The sequence below is a fragment of the Calonectris borealis genome, chromosome 6 (genome assembly GCF_964195595.1).
Source record: "Calonectris borealis chromosome 6, bCalBor7.hap1.2, whole genome shotgun sequence".
NCBI classification, from domain to species: domain Eukaryota; kingdom Metazoa; phylum Chordata; class Aves; order Procellariiformes; family Procellariidae; genus Calonectris; species Calonectris borealis.
This window is the reverse complement of record NC_134317.1, coordinates 5421364-5442394: the sequence shown is the minus strand read 5'-3', so window position 1 is coordinate 5442394 and position 21031 is coordinate 5421364. Positions and strand designations below refer to the sequence as shown.

Genomic DNA, 21031 nt, shown 5'->3' with positions numbered 1-21031 from the left:
TTATTATAATTCCTCTCTGTCACATTCCCTTGCTGCAGCTGTGACGCTGTGCTGTGTAACTTATTTAATTATACAGTTGTGTTTACTGCTGTGTGTCTGTTGTTGTGTGCTATGAATATTTAGATTTTTCTTTCTCTGCAGTTCTGTAACTTAAACAAATTCACTGAGGTGTATTTAACCTGAAGTAATCTAGAATGTGCGTTTCTTTGGGCCGTGCTTTTTTAGAACCTTCTTTCTGCAAAATTATATTCACAAAAGCAATTTTGTTGCTGTAAAGATGGGAAGGAGAATCAGCCCTTACGCACTGTGCATTTCTGTAGTTTTTCTTTGTTTGTTTTTAAAACAACTTCAATTCACAGTGCTATTGGTGCTTTCAATGGGCGTATTCTGGCAGCGTGGACCTATACTGCTAACTTGTGCACTTTTACACGTGCACACCCCCAGTCTTCCTTCCAAAGAATTCCTTTGGATGCTAACCTGAAAATGTCAAAGGTCCGTGGGCTGAGCTGCATTTAGCAACCTGGTAAACAGCTATTGGAGGGCAGAAAGTGCAGGACATGCTATTTCCATGATAAACACTTTTTCTCTGAGGATATTGATACAGCTTTTTAAATAGGGATTCATTGTATGCCTGTCAGCACTGTGCTGGGTAGAAAGACTGTGAGTAACATCTTGGAATATTTAAAGAAAATGTTTAAGGGGGGCGAGGGGACTTCACAGTTTTTTTAATAAAGACATCAAGATACAATTATAGACAGAGGGTAGATCTATGAAAATATCGTAAGTGGATTTAAAAATAGGACAAATTATCATTCTTATAATTAAGCCTAATGGACCTTCCTGTGTAAGTTTGATAAGATGGCTTGACTAATATTCACACTTTTTTTTTCCTATTTAGTCAGTAAATTATGCATAAAGGACAAAACAGAAATAATCATCCAGACATTCATGTCACTTGTGTCTGACTAATTCTCATCCATTGTCTTTTATAGTTTTCAAATGGGAGATGAAGTAGTGGGGCTGATATCTGTGCTGATAAAATATGTAATAATGACTGTTCTCTTAATTTAAGTTGCACATGTTCTTTTTGAAAATGAAAGATTGCCAACAGTCATTGGTGAGTTCTTTACATTGAATCAGTATGCAGTAGAGGCAAATTCTGTGGAAGAGTCAGAAGAGCAAAGAAAGGGTAAAAAAAAAAAAAAAAAAGCTGACTTCATGTTATCTATATCTATTAAGTCAAACAGTGTAAGGAAGTTTCAAGGAAAGGGAGAAGAAAACACCTGAATGCTTTTTCCAGAGTAGGTGGTGGAGACAAGTTGTTTCTCTTAAAATGTTGATTATTTTGGCTCTAAGTTGTATGAAAAAAATCCTTATAAGGAACCACATTTATCGAGGTGGGAATTACATTTTGTACTGATGGGTCCGAATTTGAAGAGGATACAGAATATAGTTTTCAGTTAAATGAAAATAATTGGATGGAATAAAGGTGTGCTGTTCTTGTACAAATGTATTTAATCTACATGTAGAAAATAACAAATGACTCATGAATTACTGTAAAATAATTGCATGGGACTCTATTCTGCAGCAATTAGAAAATGCAATAATGCCAGTCAGAGTGGGGAAAAAAAAAAGAAAAAACCCAAGTAATTCTGGAATTCCCTTTCTATGAAGCCTAATTCCTATTCAAAGGACAAAATTACTTTCTTATTCTGGTCTCAGAATTGGATCTCTGGGATTTCATTCCTCAATAGGATTTTGATTGATTTTATTTTAGTAGTTTTATCTTATTTCATGATGTTTGTATTAAATAAGATACCTCTGAGCACTTAATCATTTTTAGCTTCTAGATCTTTGTATTTAATACTATATTTGCTGTCAAAATTTAATATAAATAAGAATCTTAATAAACGAAAGTCATTGATCAGATGCAGCAAGCTGCAGCAATGACAGGGAACCAAAAGCCTGATCCAGAAATCTTTGTCTGTAATAGAGACACCTATTGACTTCAGTGGATTTTGGGTCAGGCCTCAAATGGAAACAAAACCCATCTATGCTTGCCAGACAGGTCAGCAGATGACCTGGAATATGATAGCCATTAATCCATTGTAATAACTGTGTGTCCTCACTGAAAAATGGTGACTAGTAAGACAAATGGGAGGATGCTGTGCCGTGTTCACATGGTGTAAAGCAGAGAATCTACAGACCAGGTGAGAGGCAGCTGGTGTATAAAACCAAACTGTCCTTCAAGCACCCTTATCATCCATCTCCTGGTCATAAACTGCAAGGGAATTAGCTGGCCTTGCCTGTGTGGGCCCCAGGAGATAAATGTTGGAGACTCCCAAACCTTCCTCATGGGCTGTTTCCCGGAGAGGACATAGGTGACAGCAATACCAATGCTGCACAGTCCCCCTCCTAGGGACCAGGGGAGCTGAGCATCACTGAACAAATATCCCTAACTCAAGTGAGTCATCTGTTTAGAGAGATTAAAAGGCTCCTTCCTTTATTTCAGTAACTATGTCACCAGGGAGCAAAAAAAATCCAGGCATTAACTTGAGTGGGAAGGAGATTGACTGCGTAGAAAAGACTACAGAGACTACTGTGTGGTCCTTTTATCTGGAAGGACACAGTCAGGGAGATTTGATTTCCAGCCCCTTCTCCAAGGACGGTTTCCATAATTTGCATTAAATACTCGTTATTAAAAATAGAGGGCTATATCTTGATTATGTAAGTATGTATTGGATATGCTTTGACAATGCCTGTGGGATCAGGACACCTATGCTAGTGTTGTAAAGGAAAGAAATAAGCCTTTGGAAACAAAAAGTACTTTTACTTTCCAAGTGCTGATGCCAATATTGCTTGAAAACAATACCTGATTTACTGATTAAGCCCATGGGTTCTTAAAATTTGTAATTTGGAGAAGTGAAACTTAAGTTACCTTACAGTGTCTTTAGATTACAGCAAGGCGCTTGTATTAGCGATGGCCATGGTGTCCGTGAACGTAGCTTGCTTTTCGACATGTTTCACAACATCTGCTGGAGGTAATAAAGATTTCTAAACCATCCCCCCTGATGACTGCCAAATGAGGTCCAGAAACTTCTGGTCAATACTCTTCTGACCTGCAGAGGAGCACCCATGTTGTTACCAATACCCCAGCAGGGGAGCTGGCAGAGGCAAGGTCTTGGATCTGCTGTTCAACTGTAGAGGAAATGTAGATGTAGAGGTCTCATCTCTCGTGGGGCTTTCAGTGGGGTGGCAACTCTTCGGGAGGCGGCCGGTTGGGTGTATTGATTCCAGCCAGCTCGGCCACTTAGCATCACACCCAACCACTTGTCTAGGTGTAGCCCTCCGCCTCCTAAAAGCCTTGAGAAACACTCTGAGATCCAAGATGTTCAAATATCTTTTTTCAATCATTTTTGCCATTTTATTTTCCTTTTTACCAGCTAAGGGATGATTAGGATGAATGAGTGGGAATGATAAATTTGGTGACAATGAGGAGGTGTGAACAATGTGTGTGGAGACAGCACAAAAATAGGGTATCTCCAGTACCTCCCAGGAAAGGGTGAACACTAGCTAAATGAAAACTGCTGTTTTAAAGAGCTCTACTGACTTTTTTTTTTTAACTCTACGTGCTGGTGGGAGAGGAAAAATTGCTACTGTGTAAGATATCAAGTCTGGAGGGGAAAAGGAAAATGTTCTCATCATAAACTGAATGATAGCAAATTAAACCAGATAACTAGCATCATGCTGGCCATTTGGCTAGAGTATAAACAGGTTTGGATTAATTGGCACTAATGAGGCTGTGCTATTTAGGGGTTTATATTTAAATACCAACTGTTGTCCTTCCCATATGTGTCGATGAAGCTCTTCTGGATAGTCTTCAGGGATTGGCATAAAAATTTGATAAGAAAACCTAATCTGCATTTATGTATTTGTACTGAAAAGAATAAAGACAAATGTGTCATAAGGGATTTGATTTTAAAAAAGTATCTATAACTTGGAACATACATCACACTGACTCTCAGAACCCCGCTTCCACAAAAACCTGAGCTAGGTTAAGTGACCATGAATGTAACGCCTAGCTGGCTACAACCCACACAATAATCTGTTGTTCTCTCCACAACTTGTTTCTAGATAACTGTCTATAATATACTATTGGTTTTAAGAAAAGAGCTGGTAATTATGGAAGAGACGTACTTAGAGAGTTTTATTTTTCAAACAGGGGGGAAAAAGCTATATTCTCTGGTGGCTCATGCTGCATATTGTGTCCTAATCTTGTCCTATTTCTGCCTATTCCCTAGAGTTTTTCTGTAGCTCCTGGGCATCTTTAAAAAGGCAAAGAATATTGTGTGGTCTAACTATACAGTTCCCCAAACTGGGGAAACGATCAAGTACCTCACTGAGACTCTTGACTGCCTTCTGCAATGCCACAGGCAACACTGGCAAAGTTTTGCCCTAAAGAGAGGGTATGTGTCATGAATTTTCTTTGCCAATAGATCCATAAAGCCAAGTGCACCAATGCTATCTTGAACACAATGGTGTCTCTGAGCATTACAGTTACAGAACTATTCTCCTTATAAAGATCAATGAGCTTGTAAATTTTGCAGATACACTTTTGGATATCCTGTTAGAAACTACGGACTGTCATGCTTGCAGCTTGACTTGGGCTTCTCCCCTTTCCCAGGACAAATGGAGCTAAAACACCAGGATATTCAGTGTAGCTCGAGGGAAATATTAATTCAAAATCCTGGTCTTGAAAGCTACATTTCTAACGATGCCTTTGTCTGCCATCTGTATCCTGCCTGCTCTGCCCTTGTACGTGAGCATGGCTGTACCCAAACACCCCCTCCTATTTTTAAGGAAGAAAAGCTGAAGGAGGCTGAACATTGCCTGAAACAGCCTGGAAACAACTTCAGTGTAGCTAAGCACAGACTGCAGAAACAATAATGCTGCTTCTGGCTTTGAGATCTCAAAATTGTGAGTGACAGTTCAGCATTTGTAACTGCTATCGGTCTGGTGGGAGAACTTAGAAGCTGCTGACATAGCTTAAAAAGGGAAGAGAATCATATCTATAGAGAGGAAAAAAAAAAAGCCTTTGGGGTTACAGCAATATGTTGCCTTGGAAATACTTGAATTGATCCGTTTTACCATTCTATTCAAATACTTCACTTTTTAAAAGCTTTACATCAAGTAAGTTTGGGTCTTGAATGATGCAGCTTTAGTGGCTGCTTATCAGGTGCTCGTGAATATGCATACTGCAGGAGCTAAACTGTGGCATTTTTCATTTTAAGGTGAAATTGAATGACCTGAAAATGGATCCATCTTCTCCTGTGTTACCAGCAACCATTTTAGAGCAAACCGCCTTGCGGCTAGGATGCAGTCCCGCAGACAAGAAACTTGCTTTTCACTTAGATGAAGAAGATGAGTTAAAGCATCTTCGTGAATGTTTCTGTATCCCAAAAGTCAAGGATCTGCCTCCAAGTGAGAGTTATAATTACCGTGGGGGAGTGGGGGGAAAGGGTGGGGCTTCCCATCTTCTGCCTGTGTTTGTCACAAATCTTTGGAAATCGTTGTCACTTATGAGATAATTGAGCAATTGCAGTCATATCTGAGCACAGTATGTCCCTGATGTTGCTAAATCAATCCATCAACTTATTCTAGCACCAAAAGCTTTGTGCTCTCATTGCCACCCTGAATAAAATGCGAGGATACAGCACTTGCATGGTGCTTATGCTGTCAGTCAGCTGCTTTGAACAATATAGTGACTGATTGAAAATTATAGGCAGAAGCATTTCTGTCTAATGGTTTGAAACGGCAATGTAGCTTACAATAGTTCGGAGTAGTTGCTTCCTTGGTATAATATAGTTTGGTATTCTCTGTCTAGTTACAATTATTTTAGTTAATGAAAGAGATGATACATATATTGTATTAAAATTTATGCCTTATTGCTAGTAATAGAGATGATTTTCTTCCTGAGGCCAAATGGAAGACTGTGCCTTAGAACAAATAATTGATCTGAGCAAATAATTCATAATGAAACCTTTTATTTTAAGATCTTTCCCACTTCCCTCGTGAATTGCCTACAAATATATAACTACACATGGCTTCAATGTAGCCATGCAAAATGGTTCTCAAAATTTTTCTGCTTCATCCCTGGTCTGTAGGTTGTTTTGAGGAGCCTGTGGCATGCCTGGGCATGGGAGCAGGGGTACCTTTGATTCATTTATTGAGAGGACCTGGTGTGCGGGAGGGCTGGCAAGCTGAGAAGGAAGCATTTGCTTTGAGTTAGCACTCCTCACCTAGCGAAAGTACAAAACAGTTCCACGGGTTTTTTTTGTACCCACCACTGGTGCTGTGTCTGGCCAAAATCATGCAGGGAAACCTGGAGGGAGCACCTACCTACGGAGGCAGCACGGTCCTGGGCTCTTCTCCTGCTTCCCAAGTCCTCTCTGGGTTTCTTTTCAGCTCACATGTCAAATACACGGGGAGCAAAAGCTACCCCTGCTCTGCAGGCCCTGGTCATAGCACACTGGAAGCTGAAGAAATGGCATATTGTTTCCTTAGGTGGTGAACATATATAGGCATAGTCATGCTCCTCTTTTTCTGCCTTGGCAGAAAGCATCTATTAAAAATTAAAGGAAAAAAAAAATCATAGAACTTTCTTACAAAACATTTTCATTTTCTAATAAATGCAGATATTTTTTTTTTTCTGAAAAGAACAGTACTGATGGTACATGAGAAATTTCAGGTACATTCACTAAACTGTATCCAGTAAAGATGTGTGATAGAAAATGATATCAATTGTCTGAATTCCTGGACATCTTTTGAAACTATCTTTGTCTTCAGTATCTTTTTGCCTAGAGATGATGAATGTTGGGAAGGCAGTCTGCTCCTGTCCTTAGGATACAGACAGATAAATCTTAGTTCTCTATGTACTGGTGGTATTGGCTTATCTTTCCCCACGTTTAAATCCTTGAGTTTTGCTATTTATATTATTCAGAGCAGAACTGGACACTTTACAAATATTTAAACTAGGTGCTTCCTCCACACGGAGGAGGTGTTCTCAGCCTGTCTGCCAAGAAGTCATTTTTTTTCTTTTTCCCTCTGGTTGCTCTAGAGGGTTTCCTAAACCCCATCTGTTTGTTTGGGTATGACTATTCTGTACTCAAAGCCACTTCAGCTGCCACTGTGCTGTTGCAAAATGTCCCTCCGAAGCTGGAAAGATGCTGGAAGGCAGCTCATGTGGCCATGGTGCTGCTGACCCTAATCTGGCTGTGCTGCTGAAATCCAGCTCAACTAGGGCACCCGATCTGCAGCTGTGTCTTTGACCGCAGCATGCGAAATGTCTCTCAAGAATATGAAAGGTCACTTTTCAGTGTAGTGTCTCAGCAGCTTCAGATTAAAGAATCTCCTGAGAAGGTTTTGATACCGCTGTGACAGTTTTCATTGCTTCCCTTCCAACTTCCATTATTGTTTGTTTATCAATTACCATAATATTTAGACTGCTGATGTGGTTTTTTTCCCCCCAGTTACTACAAAATTTAGTCCTGAGACTGTGTATATATATGTTTTAGTGAAGATAAGCAGCCTACATAGTAGTAGTGGTAGTACCAGTTGAACAGAGAACCCATCATTCTTGTGTTCCAAAATTGAGGATTTTTTTCCTCTTCTTTTTCCCCTGTCTCCCTTTTCCGTGCTTCAGCTGTCACCAGGAACAGCTTCTCGGCTGAAAAACAGCAGGGGTGTAAATATATATATATATTTACATTGTGTGTCTATACGATAGAGACAGATCTCCCATGACATTTATCTGAGTAGAGGAGCGGATCCTAGATAACATGCTTCTGAAGATAAATGTCATTACAGATATTAGCCGTCAAATATTCTTTATATATTTACATAAAACATTACAATGAGGTTTTAAAATGAAGCCTTACAAGAAGCAGATGAGAACATCCATAGGAGACAATTGTAAGATTACGTACATAAAAATATTTAGAAAGTCATTATAATAGTTGGTTTTAGTTATCGACTTATAAACTGTCACGGCTGTTTATTTGTTATATCAATCAAATGGAAACCACTAGCAGACTACCTCCCTGGCAAATCTTTGAGTTTTTATGTGCAGGCTTGAGGGACGAGGCTCAGGTGAGCAAATAGGAAAAGATGACAGCAGAAGATTTAGAGAAATGTTTGGATCTTCTCGCTCTTCTCCGAGATGACAACAAAGTCTCTTTAACGCTTTTTCGTGCACTGGGGGGAGGTAGGAATGACTGGATTGCAACTGGCAGTCGGGCGCCAAATCACCAATCTGATTAAGACCATGGCTTGTGCTTTGTCATCTTGTAAAGGAATAAAGCATCATTTGGGTTTCTTGGGAATAAAAAGATGTCCCAAAGTGAAAGTCTTGAGCTGTATTTCCCTGAAGAGATGGTTAAAGGTAGTGGTTAATCTTATAAATCTGGCTCTTTGTTTGGAGGGCTTGTGAGGGGGGGTATAGGAAGGTGGGAAAAATGTGATCTTTTATCCTTCAACGAGGGATAGGACTCAAATAATGTATAAACAGATTTAGTCTGTGCTTTTGGGTTAATAAAGACATTATATTTTTCCCGTTTGTTTGGACTGAATATTTCTGAAAAAAACCTTGCTTTTTCTTTGAGGTTTAAAAGGTATAGAAATACATCTTTAATGTAGACAAATGGGTATATTTAGTATGCAAAATAATGTTTGTTATTAGATGTGACTAGTTTGCATGAATCTGAGTAGATGTGGGAATAATTTATAATGTATCTAATTAATCTTAATGTAAATTATTGCTGTTGTATTTTCCTATTCAGGCTACTCTAAGGACACATTTCAATAATTATCTCCTCTTTGTTTTGCACCAGCCTTTATTTCATTAATTGTGTTTATTTCCTATTTGAATATTTCAATATACATTGCATGTCAACTGCAGCTCCTCCTGAAATAAAAAGGGCCAATACTGTGAGAAATGAGGGTAGAGTAATTTGGGGAAAGGCAAGAGCTAGTCTTAAGAAAATAAATGCGTTACTGTGAAGAATATCACAGTGACCGAGGAAATGTTGAGCACAACAGTGTGCTGGTCAGGAGAAGTTGTGAAATGACAAAAATGCTGCAAAAAACCAAGCCTAGTTTGGGAAGCTGCGGTTATCCAAAATGAGTCCTTTAATGATGTCAGAGAGGGGGAAGTAAACAGCTTTTTGTGAAAAGGAAAAGAGAACAGCCCAATACAGGGTTGATAACATGCCAAAAAAAAAAAGAGAATATCTGAAGTAGCAGGTGTAAAAGTAGAAAAATACTCTTTGTCAAAGTGGTAATGCCATCTCTCTCCAACAGTGACCCAAGAGGCGTTTTTGTTTAGAAAGGACTGCGGTGCAAGAAAAGCTAACTTGCTTATAATTCCTTACCTGTTTTAATGCTTGATTGGAGTATAGAGTATTAGTAAGATTGAGCTCCAAATTCTTGAGCAAAGATCCTTCTCTCTATTCCCAATGAGACAGTATTATTGTGTTTCTTGATAGGAAAAGAACTGTTAATAGAACCAATTTAGGAGCATGGATAATATTTATGCCTCTCTGTTTTCATTCATATTAGAATAGAGATAAAAAACAGACATAGTATCTGTAAAACAGATTAGGCTGAAATTGCTCTCTGACTTATGCTTTTTAGAAGCTTCTAAAGCTTTCATTAAGAAATTACCCAAGTTGTCTATACTTCTGAAAAATGTGTTTCTGGTGAAGTTCAGTGAAGTTGGTAACTGTTAGTGAAAAAGGTAGTAAGAGACCCTTCCCAGGCATCTAATCTATTTTTCTACAGCCCTAACATAAAATTTTCACAGACAGAAATGCAATCTTATAATTTGTTTCTAGCATGTATCTTAACATATTCATTCATTTGATCCTTTTTCAATGATATTTACCAAAAATACATGTAATGTTAGCTTTGGGGGTATTCTAAGTATATGTATAGATGAATGCAAATTACTTACTACTTCTTGAAGGTCATCATCACTTGTCCCTCCAAGAATCTCTAACATGAGAAATAATAGAAAAAGGCAATGTTTGGATTGATAGATGATGACACGGGCTAATTAGGTTGTTCAGAACCTCACTAGAGCTATTATTTATAAATTTCTACTGCCTTGCTTTTCCTCCTAATCATTGAAAGGATTTGTCAACATAGATTTCCTCCTCCTCAGATGATGATGACATGAAGTGCAGCCCACAATATATGCTGACAAGACAAGAACTTTTGAGACTGCCTTAAAATATTCTGTGCAATGACTACATTTTTCTAAATAGCGATTTAATCTTGCAAGTAAAACTTACATGAAAGACACAGATTTACCTAGTCTTAACTTTTATTAAATGCACGATTCAAGTAGTTTCACGACTCGGAGTAGGAATATATTGATGATGGAAAAAAGTGGATAGCCTGATCAGAATAATGCTCCCTCTTCACTCACCGTTGGCTACAGACCTGACAAAATCGGTGGCTGCTTCCCACACAGCCCCAGAGACCTGGGGATTTAATGCTGCCTGAACTCACACCAGTTCCAGAACAGGTATAGATATATTTGACTCAGCCAAAAATTGCAGGAGGACGAGGGGAATAACTACTTGTAAATTGCCCAGCTGTCCTCCTCCTTAGATCCCTTTGCAGGGTCACCTGCGTGGTGTCCTGGGAGGAAGGTCAGGATGTGGCACCTCCATTCCTGCGTGGGGACCACGGTGTCCGAGGGAGCTCCAGAACGGGCAGAGCTCTGGGTGGTGGCACACGTGTGTGTGTGTGTGTGCGCTGTCCCTCCTGTGCTCACTCTCACGTGTGTGTTGTTTCTGTGGTTTCCCTCCGCAGCTGATCTGAGCCTGGTGAACGGAGAGGAAAGCTGCGTATACTTAGCTGGGAATTCTCTCGGGCTCCAACCAAGAAAAGTTAAAACTTACTTGGATGAAGAACTGGACAAGTGGGCTCGAACGTGAGTACACAGCAGGGTATGCGAGATGCTAACCCATGCTTCAGACAGGCACCTCGTTTTATTTTGGGATCTGCCTTGAAAATGCTTGAATAGAAGGGCAGTGTGTTAAAACCACTACAGCCCAGGACTAAAATGTTCAGGGTTTCCCTAGCACTATTTAAATCTCCTCTAAAGGTATGAGCAGTAAAGCAGGCAAAGAGCAACTTCCAGCTGTGATAACCCATGCTGCGCGCGGTGGCTCTGCTTTGGCTCATCTGGAGGACCTCCACGGTTTAACCATCCCCATCCAGTTGCTGTGTGTGTTTAAACACAAGGCACACAAACTCCTTTGGTTACTGCTGCTTGTTGGCGAACATGATTCAGTTCCAGGCCCTGCGATTTTCTGATTAATATTTTTAACTGCCTGTGATTCACCCTGCAGGCCTTGCAATGGGCAGTTCCCCTTGAAATAGCACTGAGCACAGGTGGTGTTGCTGCCGGCGCTGGCAGGTTTTTGGCTCCTCTTAAACCAGGTCTCTGCCTGACAAGTTCATTTTATTTAGAAAGAAGCATTCCTGTCTTCTCAGGAGCATCTCGGTGAGGAGCTGAAGGTGGATCGCAATGAGGTCTGCTGAATGGAGCTGATGTAGGAGAGACAGGAGGGCAAAAGAGGGACACGTTTCAGCATTGCATCATCCCATCATAACAGATGGGAAACTTTTAGATATATAGGGGGAAAAAAGCGCTTTTTTAAAAAATTTATATTATACTTTGTTTCCATGGAGAGTCTGTGCTTTGAGATGTCCAGCACCTGCCTGAGCAGCTGGAGCAGGGAGGAATAAGGAAAAAGATAAGTAAAAACCAGGAAACTGAAGGTGGGAAAGGAAAATAACATCCAGATGAGTGAGTGAGCTGGAAAGGAGACGAACACTTTTATGGGGTGTGGGATATGAGTGGAACAGATGTGATTTCATGGTGAGAGAGTGGAGGGAATATGGGGAGACAGAAAAGGAAAAGCTAATTCTGCTACCTGGGCAGCCTTGTTTCAGCAGAAACACTGTAGGTGGAGGCTTCACAGTGTAAATGTGAAAACTGTGTAGCTGCTGTTTCACTTGTTAATATATGAATTTTGGGGGTTAATAAAAATGGTTTATTGTTTCCTGTTTGTTACTTACTAGTGAGAAGGTTGAGAATGAATGGGGATGAACGTGAACTTTGGGAAGCACTCGTTCCTGCTGGTTATTCATTCAGCACAACACTGCAGTTTCTCCAGTCATTTGGAAAAATTGCAACCCTGTCCATTTCTGTACAATTATCGTACTTTATCAGGGAAACAGTGGATCTCTTTCGAAAGGTAAAAGTCAGATAGCACTCTTATCCGTTAGTGATGCAGCGGGAGTGCAAACATGTTTCAGCTCCTTCACTGTACCTTTTCATTGGTTCACTTCCATTCTTATGTTTGTCTTTGCTACAGTGAAGGATTTTTTTTTTTCTCAATGATTATAAAAATCTGAAAGAAAAGCGTACGCAGCATGTTTCTCCAGAAAATCAAAAGTACCTTCAGTAGCTGTATCTAACGGGGAAATATGTCTGAACATGATTTCAAGCCATTGGAAGAGAGGGAGCAAATCTAGAAGGCTGTTTGCCAAAAGCTTGGTCCCAAACACTCAAATAAATCAGAAAGGTTAAAAAAAACAAAACAAAAAACCCAAACCCAAACTAAACCCAATAAATACCCACAACAAAATCCTGCTAGCTGCAGATGTACCTTAAAGCAACTGAAAGGTGAGATCAAGCTAAGTTTGAACAGAGCAATTTATGCTTAAAGAAGCTGATGGGCAGGATCAGGTGCTGGGGGCTGCAAAGGAAGAGGTGGCTGGAGATGCACAAATGGATGCTTTTATGCCAGTCACCAAGGATAGCTTAGCAAAATCCAGTCTAAGGTAGTAGCTGCTACCAGCCGAAGCCTGTTCAATGGCTTGTGTGTTGGCAGTGTGGAATTTAGTGTCTGTGCCTTAGATAAATAAGTAGCGAGAATGTAAGAAATGGAATGCAAATTAGGTACATCCTTCAAGTCAGCAATGATATAGACTCTGGCTCTCTTATAAATTGGTTTATCGCATTTTCTGTTTGTTGTGTCTTGGGACTCATCTCAAATAGCTACTATACTTGTCTATTTAAATGGTTTTCACTGTTTATAGCTGATGGCAAGAGTGAAAAGGAAGATTACCCGGTAGCTGTTGTCAAGGGCAGGGAAGCTCATAGCTTTAGCTCTGCATGGTGATGGCAACTCATTAGAGTAAGGCCTGGAAAATGAGAGGCCTTTTCACGCATTTCTTTCTTGTTGTGTTCCCTCTTACAGTGTCACTGTTCCTTTTTCCTCCCCCCCCCCCGCCCCCCCCCCCCCCCCGCCTTTAAATGGTGGGTTATAACTTTCTTCTCTCACATCTGCCTCCCACATACCTGTTCTGTTTTTGTATTCTTTCTTTCCACATTCCTCAGTCCTCTCTTTTTATGCTAATGTGTAAAGACTACAAATTCAAGCCACTGGCATTCTTAGTATGGATTAAAAAAGAGCCTTTGAGGCTTCACTTTTATTTCTGTTTTCATGTCAGCTAAATCCAAGATTTATTGAACAAGGGGCAAAAAGGGATGAGGAGTTGTCTCACCTGTGCTTAGCCTAGAGTAGCCAATAATCCAGTTTTTTGAAATCTAAAAGACCAAGGTTCAAGTGACTTGTTTGGTTGGGTAAAGGCCAATAGGTGCTTTGCAGTGTCTTGTTTTCCCTTTCCCCCACCACAACCGTTTAAGCAATTAATGTATTTTATAGAATCGTTATTGCATGCGAACATACTTGCTGCAGTGGGCAATGTCTCTCATGTCCGGGTAACTCATTAAAGTGGAACTATTAAAACAGAAGGGAGTCTGCCGTAGCCAGTTGTTATGCTCTTGCAAAGGGCTGGTGGGGTGATTGGGGAGTGGAGAACCTGCTGGATCGAAGTCTTGAGGATTAGAGTTGTTTAGTTGAGCAAAATGAAGACTGAAAGGAAAAATGATTGTTCTCTGTGAATGTATCAAGGGGTAAACATAGGGGAAAAAAGGAGCCACTTACGTGAAACAACATGCTGGCACAGTAAATATAAACTGGGAATTAATAAATTTAGACTAGAAACTAAATATGTACATATACATCTCAGCATTGAAGTAGTCTGGCAACAGGCTTCTTGACATGAGTATAGTAAACAAAAAAATCCAAGTCTGTGGAGGTCTTTATAATATAGCACCTGCGGTAGTAAAGGACTGTTTTCAGTGAGTCAAAAGGCACCTTTGGTTCTGTGTGCTGAGCTAATCCTGCAAGATATAACAGCCCTGCAAGCAGGAGTGCAGCTTGGCGGGGCTTGGTCATATTCTGTTTGACAAACCCATTTCTGCCATTCGGCAGCAGTCATCTCTGCGTTGTACCTTTCGGCAGGTTGTATGTTAGAGCTGTAAACGCCTGGTTTAATGCCCCAGGTTTTTTTACTTTTGCCTTCAATATTCTGCTCCATACAGTTCTTTTTCTTTGGATATGTCTTTCTTTTGGCTCTTTCTTTGCTTGAAACCATTGTCAAACTTAAGGGTCTGTATTGGCTCATTAAATACTTTGCATCATTTTTGGCAAAGTAGCAAGAAGGAAATTTCCACTTGAACAAGATTTGGATGAGCACAGAAGATTCCTGAAGCTGGCAATTAATTTAAATCCCTTTTGCTACCTCCTTTGAAACCCTGGGATCATATCAGAAAATGTGTTTCTAGCTCCCCTTTAAAGCAAGCTTTAAATCAACCAGACCTCAGCGAATAAAATGTGGCATTGTGATTTCTTGCCAAATTGAAAATAAAATGGTAACCGACTAAAAATTAATTTGCACAATGAGGAAGTCTCACAGTAGTTTAAGAAATAATTCTGTTTGTATGATGCTTTATGATTTGATGGGCCATGTTTTGTGTTCGCTAATTTGGGTACCTCGATTTAAATCTCTCTCTTGCTACCTAGGGTGCAGAGGAAACGAGTGAGACGTAGGCTATCGGTGTCTGAGGGGAATGCCAGAAGCACTGCAGTTGTGTCCTTAAAGATTATTACCCCCCGTGCCTACCAGAGCTGAGAGAGGGGTGGCATAATATACAGAGATATAAATTCTCTGAGGCAGAGCATAGAATTTTACAACCTAAGTGTAATAGGATGTATTGTGCCATCAGCAAAGGCTACAGAGTTTCATGTGATTAAAATAAAAAAAGGGTCTAAGAATATGCCTTTAACTACCATTTTAGCTGCAATAATTTTTGTCTCTTGGCATTTATATTGGCCATCAAGAGGGAGGCAAGCTGTAAGCTGTGCCGTAATAATAATAATAATATGAATAATAATTAATGCTGGCTCTCCTCTCTTTCAATATACTTAAATTTCTATGTTTTCTTCTCAAAATAAAATATTCTCATGCCCAAAATCTCATATCTGTTTTCATGGTAACTTAGAAATTTATTCTGAAATTTTGTTAGTCCTGTGTGCTGGTAGAGAGAGATTTCATCAGTAAATTCCCATTAGAAGGACACTAATGGCTATAAAATCAAAGAAAGCTAATGAAAGAGAGTCCCATAGGTACTTAGGGCTTCTTTTTCCCATCTTATTATGTTTGCTATCCTCTTTCAAAAATACAGATCCCCTCGGGCTGGGAGCCACTGAAAATCTTTGGATTTTTTTTTTTTTATTTTAACAGTCTGTATTACCTCAGAGTCCCTTGAGCCCTATGTTACAGTTAAGAATAAGAAGGGAAATTAGCAATAAATGTCTTGCTGTTTGTGAAACACATACCACTGTCTTCAGGGAAAGCAGCTGCATTATGGTCTGATAGAAGGGAGGAACTTTTAGCACTAATCCTGCCCCTTACCGCATATTCTCCCCTACCGACCTACTGCCTTTATTCCTCATCTATGAAATGTTCTTGTAAATGAGTGCTATTTCACACTGCCCGCTTTCTGCTGTCAAGGTCTCATCAGAGAGCAATTCTGAAATGGAGAAAATCGGTCAGCTAGTGTACCGCGACCTTATCCAAATTAGGGATCGGGGTCCTCCTTGTCATCTGTGTGGGGTTGGACTTGTTGAACGTAGGGAGGTTATGTTAGCTGTAAGAGATGTTCAGTTGTACCTGTGTCCTCCTTCAGCTGTTGACCTAAACTAGTCCAAAAGCAAATGGTATTTTGCAAGGATAAGACACATGAAATGGTTAATAGAAATTGTGCTTTTTGCAGCAGTTCTTCTTTTCTTTAGCACTGAGGTTCTTTTGGAAATATCCCTAGGAGATGTGAATTAGACCCAAGTCAATCAGAAAAGGTCTGACTGTAAAACATCCAGGTAATTTATGTGGGAGACAAGAAAATTCTACCTGAGAAGGGGAAGTAGGAGGTGGATAGGAAAAACAGTCCTTTGGTTTTTGGGGGACTAGCTGGTAGTGCCTCATATGCCCTCCTTTTGCATGTCTTATTCTGCTAGATGTCTTCTCATGATTTTGAGTGAACGTTGTGTGCGTGTTCTTCTTTAAAAGGTTTATTACCTGTTTTTTTTTTTTTTATTTCTCTTATCATAGCTTTTAGGGCTTTTTTTGCTCTCTACCCAGTTTTCTACTGGTTTTGTCCCTGTTTTGAAACAGCTTTATACTTGATTTGCCTCAGCTGCATGCAGCCTGGCATTTCCGACTTTACAAGCACCCCGTGGTGCTCAGCAAATATGAAAATCATCTAGTGTGAGATGGAAGCCCAGAGCAATGTTCCCCTGGATTAGCACCATTATTACTTTTCTCAATCTGCATTCATTTGCATTTAAATCTGTATGCTACATCCTGCATGTTTAAGAAACTTCGCAACTTTTTATTTATATATGCACGGTGGCTAACTTACAAGTTTACTTCTCTGTCACATTTGAAGCAAAAACTAGTTCAGAGCCCTTAATCCAGAACTGAATGTACATATCTGTCACTTCAGATGCATTCAGGTTTAAGGTGCCTGTATGATCCACTGTAGACGGGAACAGTTTGCAAAATAAAGTTTTTCAATGCCCTCTGTCAACCCAAAAAGCTTTATGCACACTTAGATCTAGAACAATTTGGCAGGGAGAAGAGAAGCAATAAAAATTAGCAAGCAGCTCTGTTTGGGCAGGTGCTTCCCTGCATATACATTAAGTACCTGCTGGTTTATGCAGAAGGGTGAGTTGAGACAGGAGATTCAGGAGGGTAGAAATTGTTTCTGACAAGAAATATTTTTGTCTGGGAGCAAGGCAGTATTCCAGTCTACCATCCTCTGCACCATACGATGTCCAGCTAGAAATGCCGATGGAGTAACTCTGCAGGGTGATCTCTACTCTCTGTGTAGCTTATGTGAGCTGAGTTAGCGGGGTGCCATCCTGCACCGGGCACCACCCTGCCCTGTCCTGGCGAGCCTGTTCCCAGAGGCTTCTTGTACCCATGCAGCCACTTCCAGAGGGCTTGTGAAAAAGCTATCATCTCTAATTTTGAGGGATTTATAGAGTAATTCTGAGGCCAAAATAAATAGTTTTCAAGCAATTGAAAACCTGTAAGAAACCAACAAATGAGTTGCATTTGCTATGAGCTTTAATGGCATGGTAAAAGTGCTGCGCCCCTCTTAGGTGAGTCTCCTCCTCCTCCAGATGTGGGATCTCCAAATCAGGTACTTTTCTTAGGACCGATCCAAAGGAAACAGCATATGTTTTCATCGTTTGCTTCTTCCTTTTCAGAGGTGTTCATGGCCATTTCAATGGTCAGCGCCCGTGGGCTTTGGCAGACGAGTGCATCCTGGACCTGATGGCTGAGCTGGTTGGTAGGTGTGAACTGCAGGGAAAAATCTTTCTCTAGAAATGAAAACAAATTTCGTTTCTTTTAAGATTGAAAGTCCTGAAACTCTGTAACCAGAACTTAGTTCCTTGCATTCTTTCGTTTTAAAGTAGTTTTTCTGACTGCCTTGTGCACGGACTAACACTTCACTTTACGGCTGCAAGTGATTTAAGAGATGAATGTATGTGATAATATATGAGCATATGCATATCATGAAACTAATTGCAGCAAAGGGTTTCTTGGAGCATCATAAACCACTTGGTCTAACACGTGAAGCCCTTTTAAAGGGCACTTGGCATTACAGATTCTCAGTCTCTCTCCTAGAAGTAAACCAATGAACTTTCCGCTTTGAAAAATGATTTCTATCTAGACATTTTCTGCTTTTCCTCCTTTCCCCGCTGCTAAATCCAGCCTCATATTTGAGAACTACTTATGTTAATGAAGCAGATAATTGGGGCAGGACCTGCTATTTGTAAGTTCCCATTACCCTGCTGTACCCCTTGAGGGGTCTGCGGTGCTGCAGGACCTTGGCAGTAAATGCATCTGGTTATTCTAGAGATTTGAGAAGGAGCCCTGGAGACTTCTCCTGGTGAGTTTGCCAGCCATGAAAGCAGTCGTCTGAGTCTGAATGCAAATTTCCTCTATCGCTTCTTACTCTAACCTGTGTGTAGTTGCTGAAATAATCTTTCACTGGGATTTCCTTCAGAGTTGTTGCTGTCAGAAGGGGGAAGAGAAATGATCTTGGCAGGGTTTCTCACAGACCCTTTTTCTCCCCAACACTTACAGCCGTTGTCAAGGCTAGGTTAGTAGATTTTAGTGAGAGTTGGCCAGTATTTCAATTCAGCTGTTGAAGGCAACTGTCAATACTTGACTGTCTGAACTGAATTATCATGTGTTCATTTGTGCCTTCACTAAGGAAAAATATTACGCTTAAATTGACCTACTGTACGCTAGATATTGTCTCGTAATTTTTCCTCCAACTATAGACAAGTGTTCAATGAGAAAGTTATGGGCTTTCTCCTTCAAGAGAAGCAAACGGGGTCTGAAAAATTGGAAACAGAGACATTAAGGAATGTTTCATGACAGGTTTATTAATACATTTATAAATAAAGTCACTTCCTGACTTCTTTATGAAGTTTCCAAATAGCTAAAATTCTGGACATTATTATTGGAGCAAAGCAAATATAAGAAAATATTGTTATAGTTGGTCTATCCATGATGTAAGCACTAAGATAACATAAATATGAGCGTGGCTAGACTAAGCGTGACTGGGCTGTGCGGAGCGATCCCATCTGCAGAATGAAATAAAAACTAAAATGCAGATTGGTTGTTCTGATTTTGGAAGCTGCTACCATAGTACCTAGTATTGCTCAGGAGGTTAAGAAATTACTTTTCTTGCTTTCATTATGTTCAAGGGCAAGCTCAGTACATTCATCCGTTAACTATCATAGAACATAAAAATGTGAGAATATAAAGGAGTGGAGGGTGTTGAAATGCTGAACGCAGCTGATTTAGGGATTTCTCTAGTCTGACCAAACTTTCCTGGCAAGTGGATGTTCTCGTTCTAGTAGGGTACAACTGGGAAGCTGTGGGCAGGTGGGGAATCGTGACCTGTCACACAACTAGCCCGATGCATAGTAAGGGCTTTTATATTGGAAACCTCGAACTTAATTACCTGGAGGGTGAAGAATTTACCTTATGTCTTATGAGAAGGGGAGAGTAGTCACACTGCGTACTTTCGGGCACTTATCTAGGTAAAGTAACAAGGTAGACCATCGATCCCCTTCACATAACCAGGAGAGAGAGCAAAGATGCCCCAAAGGGCAGCCTGAAGCACCTGAATGATCATCCTTCTCTGCACCACCTTCTGTGAATGTTTGCAAAACGTGGGCCCCCGTGAACTGCCCGCGGGGTGCCGGGGCAGGCTGAGCACTGACCTCCCGCCAGCGCCGGTGCCGGGATCAGTCTGGCCTCAGCTTTAGGGTTAAGAGTCGCTGCGGAAAGCAGGGAGTCAGGCTGGGACTTTTTTTCCCTTAACCATCTGTCTTGCGGAGGCTGCCAGCTCAGGGTGTATTATAATATCTGTTTAACTAAAAGTATTCTGGGTGTAAGGAGAGGGAAATGAGAGCTTTGCTTAAACTTCATCTAATTTCTTATCAGTCTCTCTATTTTTGTTTTCTTTTCTTTTCCAAACTCTATATAACACTGGTGCTTTTTTATCACAATGGGCAGACTACACTAAACTTCTTATAACTTTGTTCATTTTAAATGTATATTTTAAAGTTTTCTATTAAAAATTATGATGACTGAGGTCACCTTAATCTACTTTTGTTTTCAAAATTCTTTGTTGGGAAGGGTTTCATAGTCTTGTTTTCCTCAGTAATTAAAGGCATGTCAACATTATCAGTTTGGATTTTGTTCTCTGGATTTTTTGGACTTTGTTTAATTGAGCTATAAAATGTTTGGGTTTGGGTTCAAATCTGGCCCTCAGATTCACAGCAGGGTTTTATTTATATAATATCCTCATAGCTTTTTTCAGGACCTAGGTGAGTGATTCTTAGAATGCAAATAAATTAATATTTCCCAAATAATGGATGCATCATAATAAAATCTGATTTTTAAAATTGTAGGTAATAATGAAAAAGCTAAGAGAATAAATGCAGGAAAAATGTGATGTTAAAATGCTCTCTTCCAATGTGGTATTTACAATTTAGTACTGTTTTCCAGCAAAGTGTAATACTGAGGATGTACGAGTTGAGTGAATTCTGAATTTCCTTTTTTAGTGAATTTAATGTAAGACCATAAATAGAATTTTACCCTGTTTTTTATTCAATATTTATTATGTTATGGAGGAGGAGGAATTGTCATTTCTCACTCTAAGTAGTAGTAGTAAGTAAAAATTATTTGGTGAGATTTATTCAGGGATGGACTAAAGACTGTAAAATATCTTTGTCCGTTTAATGGTTTATAGTGCCATAACACCTTGCTTATTAAATGCAGTCACATTTTCGTGTTCAATGAAAGTTACAGTAGTAAATACATTGTGAAATGCAGAGTCAAGGTCAGTGGAGGCCAAAGCTTTTTTTCTATGCTCACGCCGAGTGGCATAACGTGGTGACGGTAATCTTGGCTTCTCCTACCAGACTTTATTAAAACATTACAACCTTGGCAGGAT

At 40.0% G+C, this 21031-nt stretch overlaps 1 protein-coding gene across 2 annotated transcripts in view; it reads left to right on the top strand.

The window, feature by feature from the left end:
* The first annotated feature begins 299 nt into the window (after window positions 1-299).
* The window catches only part of KYNU (kynureninase), a 59021-nt gene continuing 38289 nt past the window's right edge, over window positions 300-21031 (top strand). Inside the window, exons 1-4 of one of the 2 annotated variants that reach the window (XM_075152713.1) lie at window positions 300-660; window positions 5292-5481; window positions 10876-10996; window positions 17760-17842. In XM_075152713.1, coding sequence (XP_075008814.1) covers window positions 628-660; window positions 5292-5481; window positions 10876-10996; window positions 17760-17842 — 427 coding nt within the window. In that variant the 5' untranslated portion in view covers window positions 300-627. Of the gene's footprint in view, window positions 661-4614; window positions 4978-5291; window positions 5482-10875; window positions 10997-17759; window positions 17843-21031 lie in introns of those variants that run through there. The other variant, XM_075152714.1, reaches the window with a different exon arrangement.